The 18,180-nt window shown below is 36.8% G+C and overlaps 2 protein-coding genes across 5 annotated transcripts in view; one reads left to right on the top strand and one right to left on the bottom strand.

Moving 5' to 3' along the window:
• Nucleotides 1-18,180, bottom strand: part of LOC138936786 (coiled-coil domain-containing protein 63) — a 26,873-nt gene continuing 8,693 nt past the window's right edge. Inside the window, exons 4-10 of the mRNA XM_070302446.1 lie at nucleotides 3,366-3,652; nucleotides 2,892-3,294; nucleotides 2,330-2,664; nucleotides 1,650-1,873; nucleotides 1,120-1,382; nucleotides 546-835; nucleotides 1-201 (exon numbers count right to left, since the gene is read on the bottom strand). Of these exons, the coding sequence (XP_070158547.1) occupies nucleotides 21-201; nucleotides 546-835; nucleotides 1,120-1,382; nucleotides 1,650-1,873; nucleotides 2,330-2,664; nucleotides 2,892-3,245 (1,647 nt within the window). The 5' untranslated portion in view covers nucleotides 3,246-3,294; nucleotides 3,366-3,652 and the 3' untranslated portion in view covers nucleotides 1-20. The remainder of the gene's footprint in view (nucleotides 202-545; nucleotides 836-1,119; nucleotides 1,383-1,649; nucleotides 1,874-2,329; nucleotides 2,665-2,891; nucleotides 3,295-3,365; nucleotides 3,653-18,180) is intronic.
• LOC138936785 (bicaudal D-related protein homolog) overlaps nucleotides 4,391-18,180 on the top strand; it is a 24,596-nt gene continuing 10,806 nt past the window's right edge. The window contains exons 1-4 of one of the 4 annotated variants that reach the window (XM_070302442.1): nucleotides 4,391-4,638; nucleotides 4,949-5,066; nucleotides 6,389-7,162; nucleotides 7,928-8,406. In XM_070302442.1, the coding sequence (XP_070158543.1) occupies nucleotides 8,164-8,406 (243 nt within the window). In that variant the 5' untranslated portion in view covers nucleotides 4,391-4,638; nucleotides 4,949-5,066; nucleotides 6,389-7,162; nucleotides 7,928-8,163. Of the gene's footprint in view, nucleotides 4,639-4,948; nucleotides 5,067-5,088; nucleotides 5,252-5,342; nucleotides 5,366-6,388; nucleotides 7,163-7,927; nucleotides 8,407-18,180 lie in introns of those variants that run through there. The other 3 variants (XM_070302443.1, XM_070302444.1, XM_070302445.1) reach the window with 3 other exon arrangements.

An 18,180-nucleotide genomic window follows, 5' to 3' on the forward strand; every position in this document is an offset into this window, starting at 1 on the left:
TACATTGTCGTTAATTTCCTTTATTGATAACGTTTTTGCATAATTTTCCTAGCCGCCGGTAAGTGACAGCTGGATACGTTATGAAGCAGCTCCGAGTAATCATCCATGAGCCTTCGTCGTAGTTTCTGCATCGCTTCGGCACGTGTCAGCGGTACCTCAAGGCCCTCTGAGACGAATTGCATCTGCTCTTGCTCCACACAGCTGTATCCGAACATTGTGTTAAAAGGAAGTTGATACAGCCTCTGTGCATCCTCGACTCGCATTTAGCATTAAATGTTTAGCATTAAAGGTTAACTAATAAAATGTATTTTTATTTTTGACTTTTTTCCACTGATATGATATTTATGTAAGCATCGTATCTATTATACAAATATTTGTCTTTATCGTTTTGATGAAAATTGGAATTTTAATTGGTATCTATAAAACAGAAATTAGATTTTGCCACATTTAGAGCTAAATGCGAATTTCCGAACATATCCGTCAATGGTCTGGAAGGATTCGGGTCAAGGATGAAGGATCGATAAGAGGGAAGCAACGGGACTTACAGGGCGCAGGGTTGAGTAGGTACAATACGATTAGCAGGAAGTACTTTCAGTCTGGGTTTCCTCTCCTCGTCTATCCGCAACTGCGGAACTTTGCTGGCCTTGTCCACCCAGTAAACCTTGTGGAACATTTCGGTGATCTGTTTCTCGATAATGCCCAAGTAGAGCATGACGTTGCTCATAGTCACATGAGTATTGTCGCCCAATAATTCTAAAATCGGCGAATTGTCGCATCGTATCGCCTTGAAAAGACCATCGATCCCTCGTAGCAGCTTATCCATCACGTCGTTGCACTGAAATAAAGTATGAGTAATCCTTTGTTATATTCAGCTGCGATTCGTTAATCATTACACGGATTAAAACTGTATAGCTATAAATTTTGTTGTATTAAGGACAAGGATATAACGCCCGCACAATAACGAGGTAATCCTTGAAAAATGTGGTGTTAATTTACTAATGAAAAGTTACAGGTTTATAGCGATGATATCTTGTTTTGAATTATATATTCAAGTATTTTTTGAAATGAAAAGAATAAGAGAATGGTTCCATCGCGTGCGTAAAATTTCGAGTGATTAACCTGTGCGAGGTCTTCTTCAGCAGCGTTTGCCAGTGCTGTTTGTTTCTCCAGTTCTACGGTGATCTTCTCTAAAGTTTCGGTCTGCTGCTGGTCGCGATGTTCGTGCTGGGCATGTGCCTCATCGATGGCTGCTGTCAGTTGCTCCATCCTTGCCTGAAGACTTTCTAGCTCGTCATTTAACTCGTTTACGTAACTAAAGAGTGCGAAATTCTCCTCCTCTTGTTTGATGAAATGCGCAGTGAGCTTGTCAATTTCTTGCTCACCTGTGATAGTATTTATTTATATATATACGATTGCATTAATTTAATGCAGTCGAAATATAACGATAAATCGATAGCAAAAGCTATCAGAAATAATATTTATGAATATTAAATAAGCGCTAAGTATAATATATCTAAATTTTTTATCGTACTATAGATAGAAAACTAGAATAAGCAAAAAAAATTCTGAGAAAGTTTGAAAAAAGAGATATGTGTGTGTTCTTATATATTTAAAATGTTCAATTATTTTAAGTAAGAAAATTTTGATACCTGTAAACTGCTTTATGGTCTGCAAAATTTGCGTTAGGGACGCGATCTTATTCTGCTTCTCCTCTCGTTTAGCCTGCCTCTCGGCTTCCTTCTTCGCATTTAAATCGACCATCTCGCGAAACTGTCCCTTCACGCCCAGAAACTCCTGCAGTTTCATCTCATTATCTAATGTTCTCCTCAGCTCGCACATTTCCGACGTGTGGTTCTTTATGTCTCTTATATCCCTGCAAATGAAAACATTTTTGTCAGATGATGGCTCGATTGATCGTAATTTTCCTTTCGTAGGAAGATATATACGGGAGATTATGCAAATTCGCGCCATGACCAAATAAATGAAGAAGCCGTTACGGAATTAAATGGAAAGCGTGATTTACGTTGTTCCCGAAGTTTCTAGTTCAACAACGGATATACGACGTCGGATATTCATCCGAAATCAAACGCGACTGAATTATTATTAATAAAACCATTTGAATTATAGAGGCAATGATTCGCGTCGAACGTTTCTACTTTCGCGATTTCATTTCGCAAGTCATTTTTGATCGCAGGAAGAACGTCACGGTGAATCACGATTGCTTTGCGCATGAATTGCAACATCAAAATCTTATAATGATACAAATAGCACGATTTTATATGATCGATATCATCGAGACACGAAGAAAATTCAATACTGGAAAATCTACCTCTCGCGAAGCGCCTGAATTTTGCGGAGCTCCTCGTCTCGCTGATTAAACGTAATGGTCGCTTGCTCGATCAGGTCGTTGATGATCTGCTTGCCCACGTTCAACTGGCCGGTCAGCTTATTCCACATCTGCGTGAACTGCGCCCGTTCCTTCAGCAAGGTTTCGATTTCAGAACGCAATCTCGCATTCTCCGCTATCACTAGGTTGAACCTCTTCGTCGCAACCTCTACCCGATTCTCCAGGATGCATATCGTCTTGCTATGTCGTACCGCTATTTCTTTCGATTGTGTGTCGGTGCGCACTTTCATTTGCAGACTTGTAACTTCTTTCGAGAGCTGGAACAAGATTCGTTATAATAAAGTGAAAGTGGATTTTATTTATTATTAATAACTACGATCGCGGTCATGTAATAGTTAAGCTTGTAATCTAATACTTGAATATTGTGTTCTATCTTTCTCAGACCTACGAATCACTGATTGTATTCAATTGGATTTTTAAATTTGATTGATTTATTCGCGTTTGTTTATCTAGGTCTAAGCTCAATATGGACGATACCAGCTACCTTGTCGATCTGTTCGTCGAGCTCGTCTATCTGCTGCTTTTCAATCTCTATCAACTCAATATACTTGGCCCGTTTAGCCAGCAAACATTTCAGCTTCTTTTCCATCTCCTCATCTTTACGCGTAAATGCTTTTGATCTCGCAGTTTTGATCGCTAATACGAATTCTGCCTTCTCGTACTCCAGACGCTCGATCATGTTCTGTTGATTGCGGAGTTGTAGTCTCGAATCTTCTGCACACGTAGCTCGATCGTTCTCCATTATTCTATATTGCCTCTTTAGTCTCGAGAGCTCGGCTTCCGCCATCGTCTCCAGCTCCAGTTCATCCTGAGCCGCTGGTTGTTGTCTGTACGTCATTTTAGAGTCTTTCCTCTTTGGCGAGCGATTACGAATTTCCTCGACGATTCTAAAATTTGAATAATTATTATTGAATTTTTTAAGAAAATTTCCTCGCCTCCCGAAGGTTATTCCACCTACTTTTTTATGATAGATTCATAGGAGATAATTTAAGAGGGATTTAGACGTTCGCCTCTTGTTCGCGATCGGCGCTGTCGATCACGAAGATCCATGCAGAGCCGATTTATCACTCCAGTCACGATCTTCCCAATGACATTGGGCGTTGACATTTGAGAAAGACATCTGCCATCCCGCGCATCCGAGCACATTCGAGGCAGCTGTACGGCATAATGTGGCTGCTTCTGTTGGTACTTCCGGTTGCCAAGCGATAGGCTCAGCGACGTAACGTTTGCGGAACGCTTTGGGTGCTTGCGGAAATTAATTTCTGTCTCAGGTCAAGTCGTGAATTTTCTACATCTGCTAATATTTTTGCGCGCGATATATTACATATATGTTCCGAACATTCATTTAAATTGCAGATCCTTTGCAAGCTTGGAATTAAAGTTAAAAGCCTGCGAGTTTACTTTCAAGTATTCAATTTATTATTTATTATATATTAAACAAATTCATTTGAAATTGCAAGTAACAAGGGTCGTAATGAATAAATTTAATCTTATCTTGCATTATTCCAGTAAAACCTGTCGCGTTGAGATCATAAACAATACCGATAAATTGTTTCGCTAATCCGCGCGTATCGATTGCTGAGGTAAACGCATAACGCATAATGCATTTCATTTCAAGTGGAAATAAAATCAGAGCACAGTAGGATTATATCCGGATGCATTTATCAGACAGATTTATGCAAAAATGAAAAATCCACAAAATAATTACACATCATCCTAGATCCTAAATTGTCCCCGGTTTTCTCTTCCCTTCTAGCCGTAAGCATAGCCTTCTCCAGATATTTTCAAGCGAGAAATAATGAAAAATAATAAATTAACGCATCGATCATTGATCCACAGATCTATTTATCTGGTTGTTGAGAATCTCCCAAACATCATATCTGTTAAGTGAGATCCGTGGATGTTCGGTGGGATCCAGTCAGGTGGTGGTTCGACCAGGTGGGTCAAATGGTGGGGGTACATACTCGAGGATGCAGACGGGGGAGACGTTAGTTCACCTCCGGAGGGGAAGGTCGTCGGGTCGATCGGTTCTGTCCGCCGAGCTGGTAACGAACGCGCGGAACCTCTCAGGTTTCCATCCTTAGTCCCGCATTGCCTTTCGTAACTCTATTATTTATATCGTAAGTTTGTCGCGCAAATTCCATCGATAGAATCGATCACGTCTCGCCATTTGGGATACAACGGCGATTTCGGTGGTCACTCGTTGTCAGACACGCTTCGATCGAATAAAGGTATAATTGTTGGCTATTACGATTGCGATAAAATTCGAGTAATACGGTGAAAATTAAGATGCCGTTTAGTGGAATAGTGCTCGTTAAATTAGAATTACGCTAAAGAAAGAATTACGAATCAAGGAAAATATAGTTGAACAATATCTAGTATCGCAAGAATATTAATTATACTTTCTCATATCTAGAAGCTATTTAATTTTGACGGTATCAGAAAAAGTTAATTGATTATACATTTTCGAAATTTAATTTAATCTTATTTTAAAAATTAAAAAATGTAATGTTGCTAATGCAAATTCACTCGTGTTTACAGAAACCGATACAAAGAGCCGAGCGAGCGAGCGGGCGGGTACGTCGAGCCGAACGAATTACTTTCAACGGCAATCTGGTGGGAGAAGTCGCGTTGGTCGTTCTCGTGGAGAGCACACGCTGTACGATTCCGTAATATTTATTTTTCACTCACGGCTAGTGACTCACACTACCTGGCCGATCGCGCCACGGCGAGCAGGTAGACTTGCGCGAGTTTATGTGCGAGATCCGTGTAATCTCTCTCATCCCCGCGATCGTAAGTGCCACGCGTGTTTTAATCAGTTTGCACAACATGGAATGAGTGCAGGTGTGTGTATCATTAGTGTTTATTTATTTTTTTTTTCCAGTTTTCTCGAGGAAGGAATAACGAATATATAACGTGTCATATATATTTATCTCAGGATTATATAAATCGCACACTGTAAGATATTTATTACTAAAGCGAGAGAGAGAGAGAGAGGAATAGAAAAATGTATTGGAATATCCAAGGTTTCTCGAATCATTTTTTTATAATTGAAAAATTGGACGGCAAAGAAAAATATAGTATGATGGAAACCTAACTAAAGGATGATCATAAAGTGACGTCAAATGGGAAACGTGCTCGCGGATTGTTATCCCGATCGTCGATCGACTTAACGATTAGCATCGTGGTGGGCTTTAGTCGGTCTAGGATTCATCCCCTTTATTGGATTTATGCGTGACGGCGAGGGTTGAAGACGCGTAGAAAAAGAGAGAGAGAGAGAGAGAGAGAGAGAGAGAGCGACGTCGGAATCGATAAATGTAAATTGTCGCACGTGCTCGTCCGTGACCATTGGAATTGCTTTGTTGCTATTCAAGGATAATGCGACGCAATTACTTCGCGGATTTCTATAGAATGCGCATATATACGGAACTCCCACGCACGCGAATTGATTTGTTCGAATTAATTTTTAAGTGGCCCGCATGTGTCAACGAAATCTATGCGTGTGATTAAAACCACCCACGTCCTCTCGGCCGACTCCATTCCAATATATATTTTTTTTTTTTTTCTTTTGCGAGTTGAAACTCATAATAAAGTCTAGAATCGAGTAGGTTTCGCGTAATTTATGGTGAAACTTGTCCTGAAACAGAAACTTGGATACACTTGAATACGCTGCAAAATTGAGGCTTAACGTTAATAAACGCTATTATATACGCTTTATTTTCACGTAAAAGACGATTTCTCTAAAATGTCAGTAAAATAAATGCCAGTCTTTTGTCGGTGACTCATTAATCGTATACGTAAAACAAAAATAACACATCACATATATTTAATGAGTTATTCGTAGAAATATAGGAGCGTCTCTCTTGAAATATTAATATTCGAGATATAACATTATAGTCGGAAGTCGATAGCGATAGTCGAAATAATTTATACGAGCGATGACGATGGCGATAAAGAAGAATTTTCTAATTTTTCTTGCAGAAGCGGATAAACGAGGTGCACAAGAAAATCTTCAATTTGACCTCAATAGAGAAGATTCCTATTTCATTACTTCGAAATGAACAGTGCAGTGTCTAAGAATCATTGATCTTCTTCACGATTCCTCCTACGATGAAGTTAAACCGAATGCGGACTTTATTCATGTGGATAAATGAAGGACCGTAGAGTATTTTAAGCGGTGCTCAAGAATCATCCATCTTCATCTCTCGAATCACGATACGGATTAAACCACGTAATCATGTAAATTCGCACCCGGATGTTTGGGGTAAATTAGGTGAATGGAGCGTGTATTATTGTGTCGCAATTCGCCAGACTTTCCACTCTAGTGACCTTGTTTCGAGTAACGGGGACAATTCGCGAATTAGTAAATTGCGCATCCGTAATAATAGATCCTTCGTTCGACTCGGGGAATAGTGTAACAGTGAATTATGATATGCTAAGTGTAAAAAGCGCCGAAGAAGTGACAACCGACCGATCGATAACGCGGTAAGCTTCCGCGATCGATATCCTCGAATAGAAGTGCAACGGTGCGTCGCACTCGCGGAAAGTCGTCGTTATCTTCCTCGACTGCCGTGATGATGTTGCCAACAGCGATGGGGCGATCTGTCTACATCTTACATCTGTACGATTACGAGTGCAATGTCAGGGCGGCCGTTCGCCTTCGGTAGCGGTCGAGCGCGAAGAAGCGCGATATTCGAGGAAGAAATTCAACGTAAAAACCGTCAACGATCTATTGTGATTCGCGTAAGCTTAAAGGTGAGTTATGCGTTATGCGTTATTCATGGGGTTCTTCGATCGCATGTTTTACGCGGTTGCGAGACTTCAACGCGGTGGTTCGACGACTTTTGAATCGAATGCGGTCCAGGTAGAAAAGTCTTTTCGGATATCAGACCGATAGTACTCACGGTTTTTTTTTCAATATTGGAATGAATCCCAAAAGAAAAGAAATACTGATTTAATGCATCTAATACTTATTTTTTGGCGAGCATTATACATATAAATATTTTATCTTTGTTAAAATAATTAAAATATATAAAAAAAGAGAACAGAATCCTATATTGATAGACATGTGACAATTAAAAAACATTGGATACATTTCATTGGTAAATTTTTGCTTGGAATATAAAAAATATTATAAATCCTGCGGATAGAAAAATACTTATGAGCATACAAGCGATAGATAAGATTTATATTTACGATTGCATAAACCCTGTCTTTTATAATGATTTGTACTCACTCAATCGTGGCGCATGAAGATATTTTATTGTTTTGCGTGTGGCAGGCATGATGTATGTATTTTATTTCTGTGTTTTCTTATCATTCGCGTGATAATCTGCCGATACGTGCTCGGCAGAAATTATTTCCTCGTCGCTATAATTAAAATATTCAATATAGACGTATCATAAAGCTCGGTTTCTTGAGTTTCAAAGATTTTATTTGTCAAACAATTTTTGTATCTGAACGTTATCTTGTCAGTACTTTATGCATCAAGAATGAAAATACGAATTTAATTGATTTCAGCTAATCAATGGTGCCCAATAGCTCGGCACTGCCCACGCACGATCGTTCGACATCCACGAGGGAGAGTCGATTGTGACGATATCATCGCGTTATCTTCGTATCAAATGCGTCTGACGTGTGCCAGAGTATTCATCTGGGTGTTTTATATCGATCGGAATACGCGAGTATAATCCGCGAAACGGGGCAGAAGTGACGTTTGCCGTCCTGTGCCGTGAGTGGAACGCCAATAATTCGCGATGCTGCCCAAGAAGGACAATCAGACAGAGCCGTACGTTCTGGAAGACATGATATCGGATCTTCAAGCGAGGAGACACTCGTTGGATCACGAGGACGTTGTGCAGGATCCCACCGAGCTGCTGAAGCAACGAGAGAGAGACCTCGTCTTGGCCGCTGAACTCGGCAAAGCTTTACTCGAGAGGAATCAGGAGCTAACGAAGCAAGCTGAGGCCTTAGCCGAGGAATATTCCGCCAAATTGGAAGTGAGTACAGAATATTGCGTAAAAATATTTTACTTGTTTAATTGTACGAATATTCTCATCTAATTTGGTTCAGGAAAAAAGTAATATAATTTAAAACTGAATATAAGCAATAGAATTATTCATGTCTTTTAATTGTTGAATATAATCAAATAAATGATAAAAAAATTTAAGTATTGATCACAGGAAAACATTAAACTCAAATCACTTATTTACAAGTATTTAAAATTTACAAGATACTGCAAACAAAGAATAAAGAAAATTGATGAAAATAATTTAGCATTTTACTTAAGTAATAAAATATATAAATATACGGTTGATTTATTATTTGCAAAAATAAATACAAGATAATGTTTACGTAATATTTTGCCCGTTTATGTAATTAGATAAAAAATAATTAAACATAGTCTCTCTCTCTCTCTCTCTCTCTCTCTCTGTATCGCAGCGGTTTTAACGAGGTGAACTTTGCTTTTCTCGTTTGCAACATCTTTGCGATATCGTCCTTTGTAAAAGAGAATATAGCTAGAAAATAATTTTTTATGAGAAACATATAGCCAAGAGTCTGCTTTCATATGTACATAATGCAATCCATATGTTGTGCACGTTGTTGCATGTATGTATACATGCATCGTAGCTACGCGTTGCAACCGGTGCTCCACTTTCGCGAGCGTTAATTCTGTCTTCCCTTCGATTTTATATCTTATGTTACACCGCTGCCCGTTTTATTACAAAACGATAAACAAAGGTGAAATGACTCATTCATGATATAAACATCGTTCGGCTCTTCGAGAGTCCACTTATCTTGATAAAAAACGTCACGGGCCGTTTTTCGATATTGCAACGCGTCTTATCTGATTGATGAAATTGATAATTGCATAAGGATAAATCATTTTTTTTCTATTGAAATATCTGTATTTATTTAAGATAGAGAGATATCTCTTCTTTTATTCTTATGTAGGATATTCCACTACGCATAATGCAAAACTAGATGCATCGCTATCAGTCGGTCTCGTTGCAAGTGTCGACCATATCATTCAGTCTGTCATTGGTTGCAATGACACGTCAATTATTACTATTGTAAATTATATTTATCAATCACTATTATCAAGTAACGATAGAGAAGTAAATAGCAAACACCTGGATAAAAGTTCTTGGCGTTTTCCTCTTTAATTTTAGTTGAAAATAGAAAAGTCTCATAGCGGACAATCGTAAGAAGAGAGACATTCTAACGCTAACCGGCCGGAAATTTTCACCTTCGTGTCTAACGGATACAGTCGCTTTCCAACATTACGCCGTCCGTTCTACGGAAAATTTGCTGCCAGCGATGTGTGCTGGCACGCAGCGCGTCGATTACGTAAATCGATAAGGCGGAACCGCGAAAATCCACTTCCATCCGTCGTTCGAGAAATAGAAGGTATACCTAATTACAGGCTCAATAAAATCCAATAAAAGAAAATTAAGCATTTTTCTGAAGCTGGTATAATAGCTAATAATCACCCAAAGAAATGGTTCTTTATTCTAAGTTTAAAAAAAATAAATTAATTAAAAAAAAAATACGGATTGATTTCTCTATTATATTTTGTGATCTCTCTTTCTAATCTACATTTTAAATTAATTGTCGGGTGTAGAATATTTTCACCCCAAAGAGTTATATCGTAATATACTTTCTTCGTGCTGTATTAGTCATTATTGGAATAAACTAAATTTCTCTCATCGTACAATTAGCTTTATTTTACACTTCTTTTTAATTATCTTAAACATTTCATTTCCTTTTTTTCTTCATGCCTTTCCGAGAGACACTATGGCATTCGTGAGCCATTCTGAAACGGCCAAGCGAGACGGTTAGGGTTACTCGCGTCCACCTCCAACCACCAAGACTACTCATTTACAATACCAAGTATTAGCATTGTATAGCATTGTGTGTTTTTTGCAATAGCAATTTTCTCCTTCGCAAGAAGCGAATCAAAAATAAAAAAAAATAAAAAAATAAAATAACGAAAGTTATTAATAGAAATAATGTACACGAACGTTTCTTTGTAAAATATAATGCAGAGATTGGCGCGCATGACTTTAAAATTCAAACGCACTTTTATTTTTTACAATATGCAGTCAAAATTGCAATTCATAGATACGATTGAACTTGCCCATTATTTTTGACGAGCGAGAGCACGCGATGTGCTCTGCTGAATTCTTCAGAGTCTGGAACAAGAAATTTCAAATCTACGTATTTATTTCTCTACCGTTCTGCTGTTTTTCTTCTTCATTAGCATACTTTTCTCGTAAATTTTATTAGCGTTAACATCGCAACAACTTTGCTTGTAACTATTAACATTGTTTAATTGAGCTTTCCCTTTTTTTTTTTCTATAACTCGAACTGTATTCTCGAAAGATGTAACGAAGTTAATGCTAGCGTTTTATGAATAATTCAAACTGTTACTGCGTAATTTAAGATTTTTCTAAATTCGGTTCTAAAATAATAATAATAACTTCTGCGCGAGCTTCGGATTTCGTACATGGACAACACGATTCTTATCAGGGCGACCAAGGAAAGCCACGAAAGCGTGGAAACAAGCCACTTAGGCAACAACAGTCTCAGAGACAATACCCGGCACTACGCTCTGCCTATCCACGTTCTTCCTATCTTTCCGCGTTCTGCCTGTCGTTTTATTTTCGTGTAGAAGGGCTATATGTATCCTTTAAATAGAATCTGAACAAATACCCGTTATCGTACAGCAAGTGCCAAGGATTTAATAATGAGGGAGGCAAAAGAAATTAGAAGATGTAAAAACATAACGTTTCAATCTACTTCGATAGTTAAATATAAAAAAAAACACACACACACACAAAGATGATGTAATTAGTATATTAATACATTAATAATACTAATTATAAATTATTATAAATAATATTATTTATTAATATAAATTATTATAGATAATATTGATACATCAATGATGATTAATATATTGATATTAATATATGCATATAATGAGAGCGAGTGAGAAAAAAACAAATTGATTAATAATAATTAATACATTAATATATAAGAGAGAATAAGAATATAATATTAATATACAATGTGATTATCGGAGAAGAGAAAAAGAGAATAAGTCGGAAGAAATCTTCAACATTGTCTCCGCGATGCAGTGCATTCAACGAGATAGCAACTTTCTTCCAAATGACAGTATGCGGCTTTTATTTTATTTCCGGATATAATTATTTTTCCTGCGGACGGATCTCTTCAAATATTCGCATAATAAGCGCACAAAGCAAAGGGAAAAGAAATTTTGTCATTTCTCATCTATTGAATCTCTAACATTATTATTCAGATGCTTGTCTCATTAATGCACTTATGATACTAAATGATTAAAATTTTTTTTTTTTATTCGGACTATCGCGAATATTAGATTCAAATAATAATCTTTTTGTTTCTCTTGACAATACTTATTTCTTTTTTTTTGTGTCCTGCACAACATGACTGTTTAAAATGCTATTCAATAATGGTGAGTAATGCCTAATTGCGTCACCGCGCGAATTTATTATGCACACGCATCTGCTTAACGTCATGTCGTTATCTATGATATCTGCATATACCAGTGCATTTACACGCGTCAGGATTACCGTTTGCCGAATACGCGCGTGCTCGCGTTGCATGCGTAAAATATTAAGCGTGAAGACGATAGTAGTAGATTTTTTTTTTCAGACGGAGCACTAGAGACGGGACTGTCTGATGTTTCCGGTTTTGTCTTTAATTAAAGAACTCGTCACGCTCGCATATGGAATAATCGAAGTCCCTTATACAACCGGACTGATCGAAAGCGTCGCGAATCGTCAACGAAGACGATCGTTTCCTCATGCGATCGACTCTTGGTCATTCTGACTCGTCACTCGTTATCAGTTATGTCGAACGGTAAATCACGAGCGCGTATAATTAATGTGTTCCTCACGGAATGACTACAAACGTCAGTAGTGCGCGAATCTTCTTCCTGTAATTAATAATAAACACAAGTTGTTCCAGAATTTTAATATCTTCTCATTCTCATTATAGATGCGCGATTGATTTAATCAGCGACTTTAATACGCGCGCTGACACATTAACAATATTATAAGTTTCGATTACTATTAATTATTCGTATCAATTATATTTAATTATATTAAATAAAAATTCATTAATTGTGATTAATTGTCGGATTTTCACCGAGCGGAAATCAACATTAAATTCGTTTAAAATTGTACTCATTTCAATAGAAATTTTGAGATTCGCGTATTATGCCGCTTTCCGATTTACTAATTTACGATCGCGTTAATTAACACTCGCTGACAGCTGGTAGATCGTTCGTGGTCATCATCTATCGTCGAGAAAATCTTCGAGACCCCTCCTGCTCGTGGATCGGGCAATTTGTAAAGCGGACAAAAATGCGCGCTTTCGTCAAAGTTCCACTTTCATTCCGACGAGCATGCTTTTGCTCGAGACAAGGAGAAATGGGTCGCGATCGCGAGTCGTAACAAAGGCCGAACCAAACCGCTAGTAGCTCTCGGTAACGATCCGTGCCGATCGATAAAAAGCGGCTCTTGTACACGCGACTATGCACGAGCACGCAGAAGATGCGCTTCTTTGCCGAGAAAGCCGAGATTCCACGCTTCGCACCTTTGCATCATCAACCTGGGAGTCTCTCGGTTAACGATAAAAATTGAGATCACCCATTAACCTCGAGATGTTTATGCGTGGGTGCTAATTAAGCGTGAGATGCGTGAAACTGTCACGAGGTAGATATAGGCGTATCGCATATGTTGTATGTGAAAAAGAGCCAAGATTAGAATATTGTAATGTATCCATAATATTTTAAAACGTTAGTTTATCGTAACGATATTTTTCTTTCAAATACTTTATCTTAATTTTTTTTTTATTTCTTAATGAATTGAAAAATTAGATTTCCCATATCTAAGTCTTTTAATTTTTCTTTATTTTTACTTTTCAGACTCGTATGGTTATAATAATTCATAATGCACAGCGTTTCGTTTTTACATAATTTTGAGTTAAAACTAGGTGATACGTACTGTATAACGAGAATAGCAAAATAAAATTATGCAAAAGGAGTATAATGTAGACGAGATAATTCTCCACCTGTAATTCATTGTTCCCAATGGACGGTGGAGTAGAATTTGTTATGCAACGAAAGAACATACAATGGTTCCGGCCAATGGTTTCAAGCGGGGAGAGAAATGGAATGTGATGTAAATGAAGTCACGTTCGGCCCGTCCTAGTCGCATTCGCGACCTATAGTTTTCTCAAGTATGCTATAATAAGACAAACGTTAGCGCATCATAGCGAAGAGCGAAGCGCTCGTTAGGATCACGATTAGACGATTATGGACCTTGCCTTTCCTTTGAAATATTTAACGCGGCGAGGGAGAAACGTGACTTTTCCTTTATGACTTTTTCTTGCTAGGAAAAGTCGCCTTTTTTACAATCCACGCTTGTACACACACATATGAGCAGATTAATGCTCTCGTGTTGTTATCCAAGTGCGAGCATTTCCGTTGGTGCCTTTCGTACCTCGCACGAGTGCTTACGAAAAGGAAATCCATTCGGTCATGAAGTTCAGATTTTTTTTTCTTTTTTTTTTTTCCCTTACAACGCACGAGAATCAAGCGCAGTGATAGTAACAACGTATCATGATTTCAAACGTATGAAAGTTTCTCTACTTCGATTGCTCTATTTTTCTAATTTGATTGTTATATGACAAATCATTATTCAAAAATTCGAACAGGAATAGAATTAATTAATTTTGTCTTTTCGAAATTTTCATATCTAATTGAAAACTCGAGACAGACGGGGGGGGGAACGAAACGTTATTATAATTTTATTTAAAGTGTATACGGAAAAAAAAAATCTCTTCAAAATAAAATTTTAAATTTGCGATCGAAATTTTATAAACTATATTTTTCTTCGAGATTGAATCAAAATTGTATCAGAAATTATTTTGGTTCAAAATCCTCATATTGTTTTCTATTAAAAGAATCGAAATTTTATAAAATATATAAATATTTTCTTTGCTTTTAAATCATTGTTACCCATTATCAATCTCGTACATTTGGTTCCCGAACTATCCTGACCTAGTTCAGTTCTTCAGATCGAGTTCCAGGCCGTGACGCGAACATGGCGATTCGTATCGGTACGCAATAATAGTCCTCAACCACGCAGGGCTAATCGCAGAAGCGAAGAAGAGGCCGGCGCGTTGGAAGACGATGAACGGGATCGGCGCGAAGCGGGCCGGAAGGCCTCGAAAAAAAATAGACCGTTAGCGGTCGGAACCCTCGAGGGGAACGTTTCACCCTCTTTGCCTTTCCCTGCGCTCTCGTTCGGTCTCGTGACAGCACAATAGTTGCGATGCAACTTTACAAAGTCGCCAGTTGCGTTGCGATTGTCTTGTACGATTTTTTCCACGTTATTCGTGACGACACAAGAGAAAATCTGTTATTCTTGTATTGCTTTACTTTTCTTTCTTTTTCTAAAGTAGGTTTAGAAAGGTAGAATAATTTGCGTCGCTTGCGATATTATTGTATATATAATATTAATAAAAGAAATGATCAATCTGAAAGGAGACTTCTTCGCTTCTCGTCTATGTAATTTGTCCATGGAAAATAATTTTTCCTTTTCGATTCGAGATCAATAATATTTTCGAAATGCACGCGACGGTGGTATTTAAGATGTCACGATCGTCTCTATTGACGATGGTTACTTGTGCGTTTAAACACTCAACGAAAGATATTATTTTGAACGCCAGTAATCATCGTGATTGTCATTTTAATTCGTAGAAAGTTGAAATCCCGAGATAAAGTCGTTGCATTGCGATTGAAGATATCGTTTCTCGTTTAAATGTATTGCGATAATCTATATGATTTTCCGCGCAGTTCCTTCGATTTTAAATAAAATCCTGATTAACTATTATAAAGATTAAAGATTAGCCTTGATTTCAATGCGAGTAATCATTACTTCAAGAAATAGATATATGTATAATGCAATCGCTTAGTTCGTAATTAAAAGTTAATACTTGGATACCGTTAAATGATTCTGGTTAGAACGATTGTTTTATCCCTTCTTTCAGACTCATTTTTCCTCATTTTTCCTGCAAAACGCTATAAGTTAAATTCGACTCAAATTCGAGCGATTGTTATCATTTTTATATATCGACACGAGACACGATAAGGGCAGAATATTGCGATATGCGACACGAGTGAGAGTAATCGGAATCAACGTAATGCGATAAATCTCAACTGTAGTTTATCGTCGCAAAAATTAAAGAGAGATAGAGATGGAAAGAGAGAGAGAGAGAGAAAATAAAGAGAATCCAATTAAAGATCCGTGGCCGTTATAGTCGGAAACGTGTGAGTGATCCTCTCATTGTTCTCGCGAATCTAATTGCACCTCGCGCCCTCGCGTGATACCGCACGCGGAATCGCGATGTGTCTCCGCTGGAGTAACGGAATTCCCGCATGCACGTGCTCCCGCACTCTAGCTGTTTATAGGTGTCTCACCGTCATCTTTCAATTACGAATACTAAAGAAATCATTGAGAAATGTACCAACATTTTAATGACGCAATATGACCATAAAGATATTTAATACTGAATATATTAAAGAGACAGAGAAAAAGAAAAAGAAAGAGAGTTGATAGGGAACATTATTATAAATACAACTTCTATAAATATAAAAAATATATCTTTTTTCTATATATAAAAAAGAAAAAGATTGTATGTGCATCTAATATATATAAATAGTTGCAATATATCTTAATTTACAGCTTAATTTTCATTTATAAAAATAAATTAAGATATTATCTTAATAAGAATATATATTAAGGCTAAATTATAATACACAAAACGTACGGTTGAAGTATTCTATGTATTAATTTATTAAAAAAAAAAAAAAAAAAAAAAAAAAAAAGTTTTTGAAAAATTAGCATATTTTTGGTTTGTATACCAGCCACACCGATATTGTGCGTTACAGTTTGATATATGATCTTGCATGCCTTTCGTTCTCTGTGCGACAGTGCGACGCGGCTTATCGCATAAAATAGTGACAATATATCGTTGCTCGCGTGGGGAAAATATAACGAAAGAAACCAGGGCATTTTTTCCTCTTACTACTTTTATGTTTATATGACTTGACTGACCTGATTCTTCTGCAGTTTCTTATTCTTGAATAATGTTATTCGCGTATAGATGCAATGAGAACTTGCGCGCGCGGAAAGTAATTGAGTCGCGCGAGAAAAAACGCACGCACCAACAATGCACGATTCGTATATTATATTGTACTTCGAGTATATTGTCAGTATTCTATTATTGCGTTTGAATATACATAAACATTCATTAATTCATAGGTCGCAATTTAATCAACATTATTCTGAAAGGAGAATTCGATTCCTCGTTTTTACTCGCGACCTCGAGAAACGCGAGTGTTGTGGCAATCAAAATATATCGAGCTTTATATTTTTCTTTTTAGGCGATACTCGATACCAACGATGTCGAATACTCGTCGATAGATGAAAATTAGCTCATAAAATCAAATATCGTAGAATTTTATAGCTATCATTGCGCTCCTGATCGTCAATCTCGACGATCGGTGTATACATATAATAACTATTAACTCATTTATTTAAACTGGATTTTTCTCGCTGAGAAATTTTATATTTTTTGTTGTTTCCAAATTGTCATCTATTCCGCTGTTGAATTTGATGAAATGATCGAAATAACAAGAACGCGATCTGAACGCCCGGAAAGAAGTGCGTTTCTTGCGAAAATGCTCCATAATTTTTAGCATAATAATATTGTATTCTTTATTTTCAAAAAGAAGAATTCAATTTTTTTCACTCAACATACTAGAATTATTTTATTTGATACCAAATTTCTCTCTCTCTCTCTCTTTTCTGCATTCGAGTTTTTTATCTATTGTCTTTGCGATATATTTCAAAATTTCCCGTTATCAAACGTATGCCAATGCGACTTATTTGAATCGACTCGATAAGATAAGATATTTATCATTAAGCATACAAAGTTTTCGAGACAAGAGGTTTGCGAAAAGAACGGCGCAGCCTTGAAAGACTTACGAAAGTGCTAACGACGTGAATATCATTGGTCAACGTGGCGATTTAATTATCGGTGAGTCACACATGTTTTGTTAACTTCTAATAAATGATTGTGTTTACCGTTATTTATCGTTGCAGGAGGAATGATTGAATTAATGAACAATGTATATCCTCGGTTTGCGTAATTTCTTTAATCGTAATATCTCCTTTCATATCGGCTATTTAGTAACAATCTGTCGCATTTTATCTATATAATTATAATTTACGCATATAATTCCATAGTTGTAAAATAGCAATATTTTAATTGTTCCGAGCTATGTGTATTAGTTCATCTTGCTATATGACTCGTCAGAATTATTTATTGTATCAGTGTTAATTGACTATGTTAACTTTTAATATATTTTACCATTATTTTTATTATTATCACAACAGATAATTATCTTTTTTACTTTAATTAATTTTTAATTTCATATGTGATTCACAGAATTCAATAGAAATGTTCATTATAATATTAATAATTAACGGTTTCTAAATAATATGTATTTATTTTGAGATAACATTAATTATATTATAGATAATTGACATAAGGATATTTATAAGGAACGGTAGATCATGTGAGTTTTACAGCCGATTAACGCTAACTGTAAATTAACTGCATTCTCTTTTTTCATCTATACCGCAGTTACGCTA

This window comes from Polyergus mexicanus, unplaced genomic scaffold (genome assembly GCF_030449975.1).
Source record: "Polyergus mexicanus isolate NDT 795.1 unplaced genomic scaffold, iyPolMexi1.0 SCAF_10, whole genome shotgun sequence".
NCBI classification, from domain to species: domain Eukaryota; kingdom Metazoa; phylum Arthropoda; class Insecta; order Hymenoptera; family Formicidae; genus Polyergus; species Polyergus mexicanus.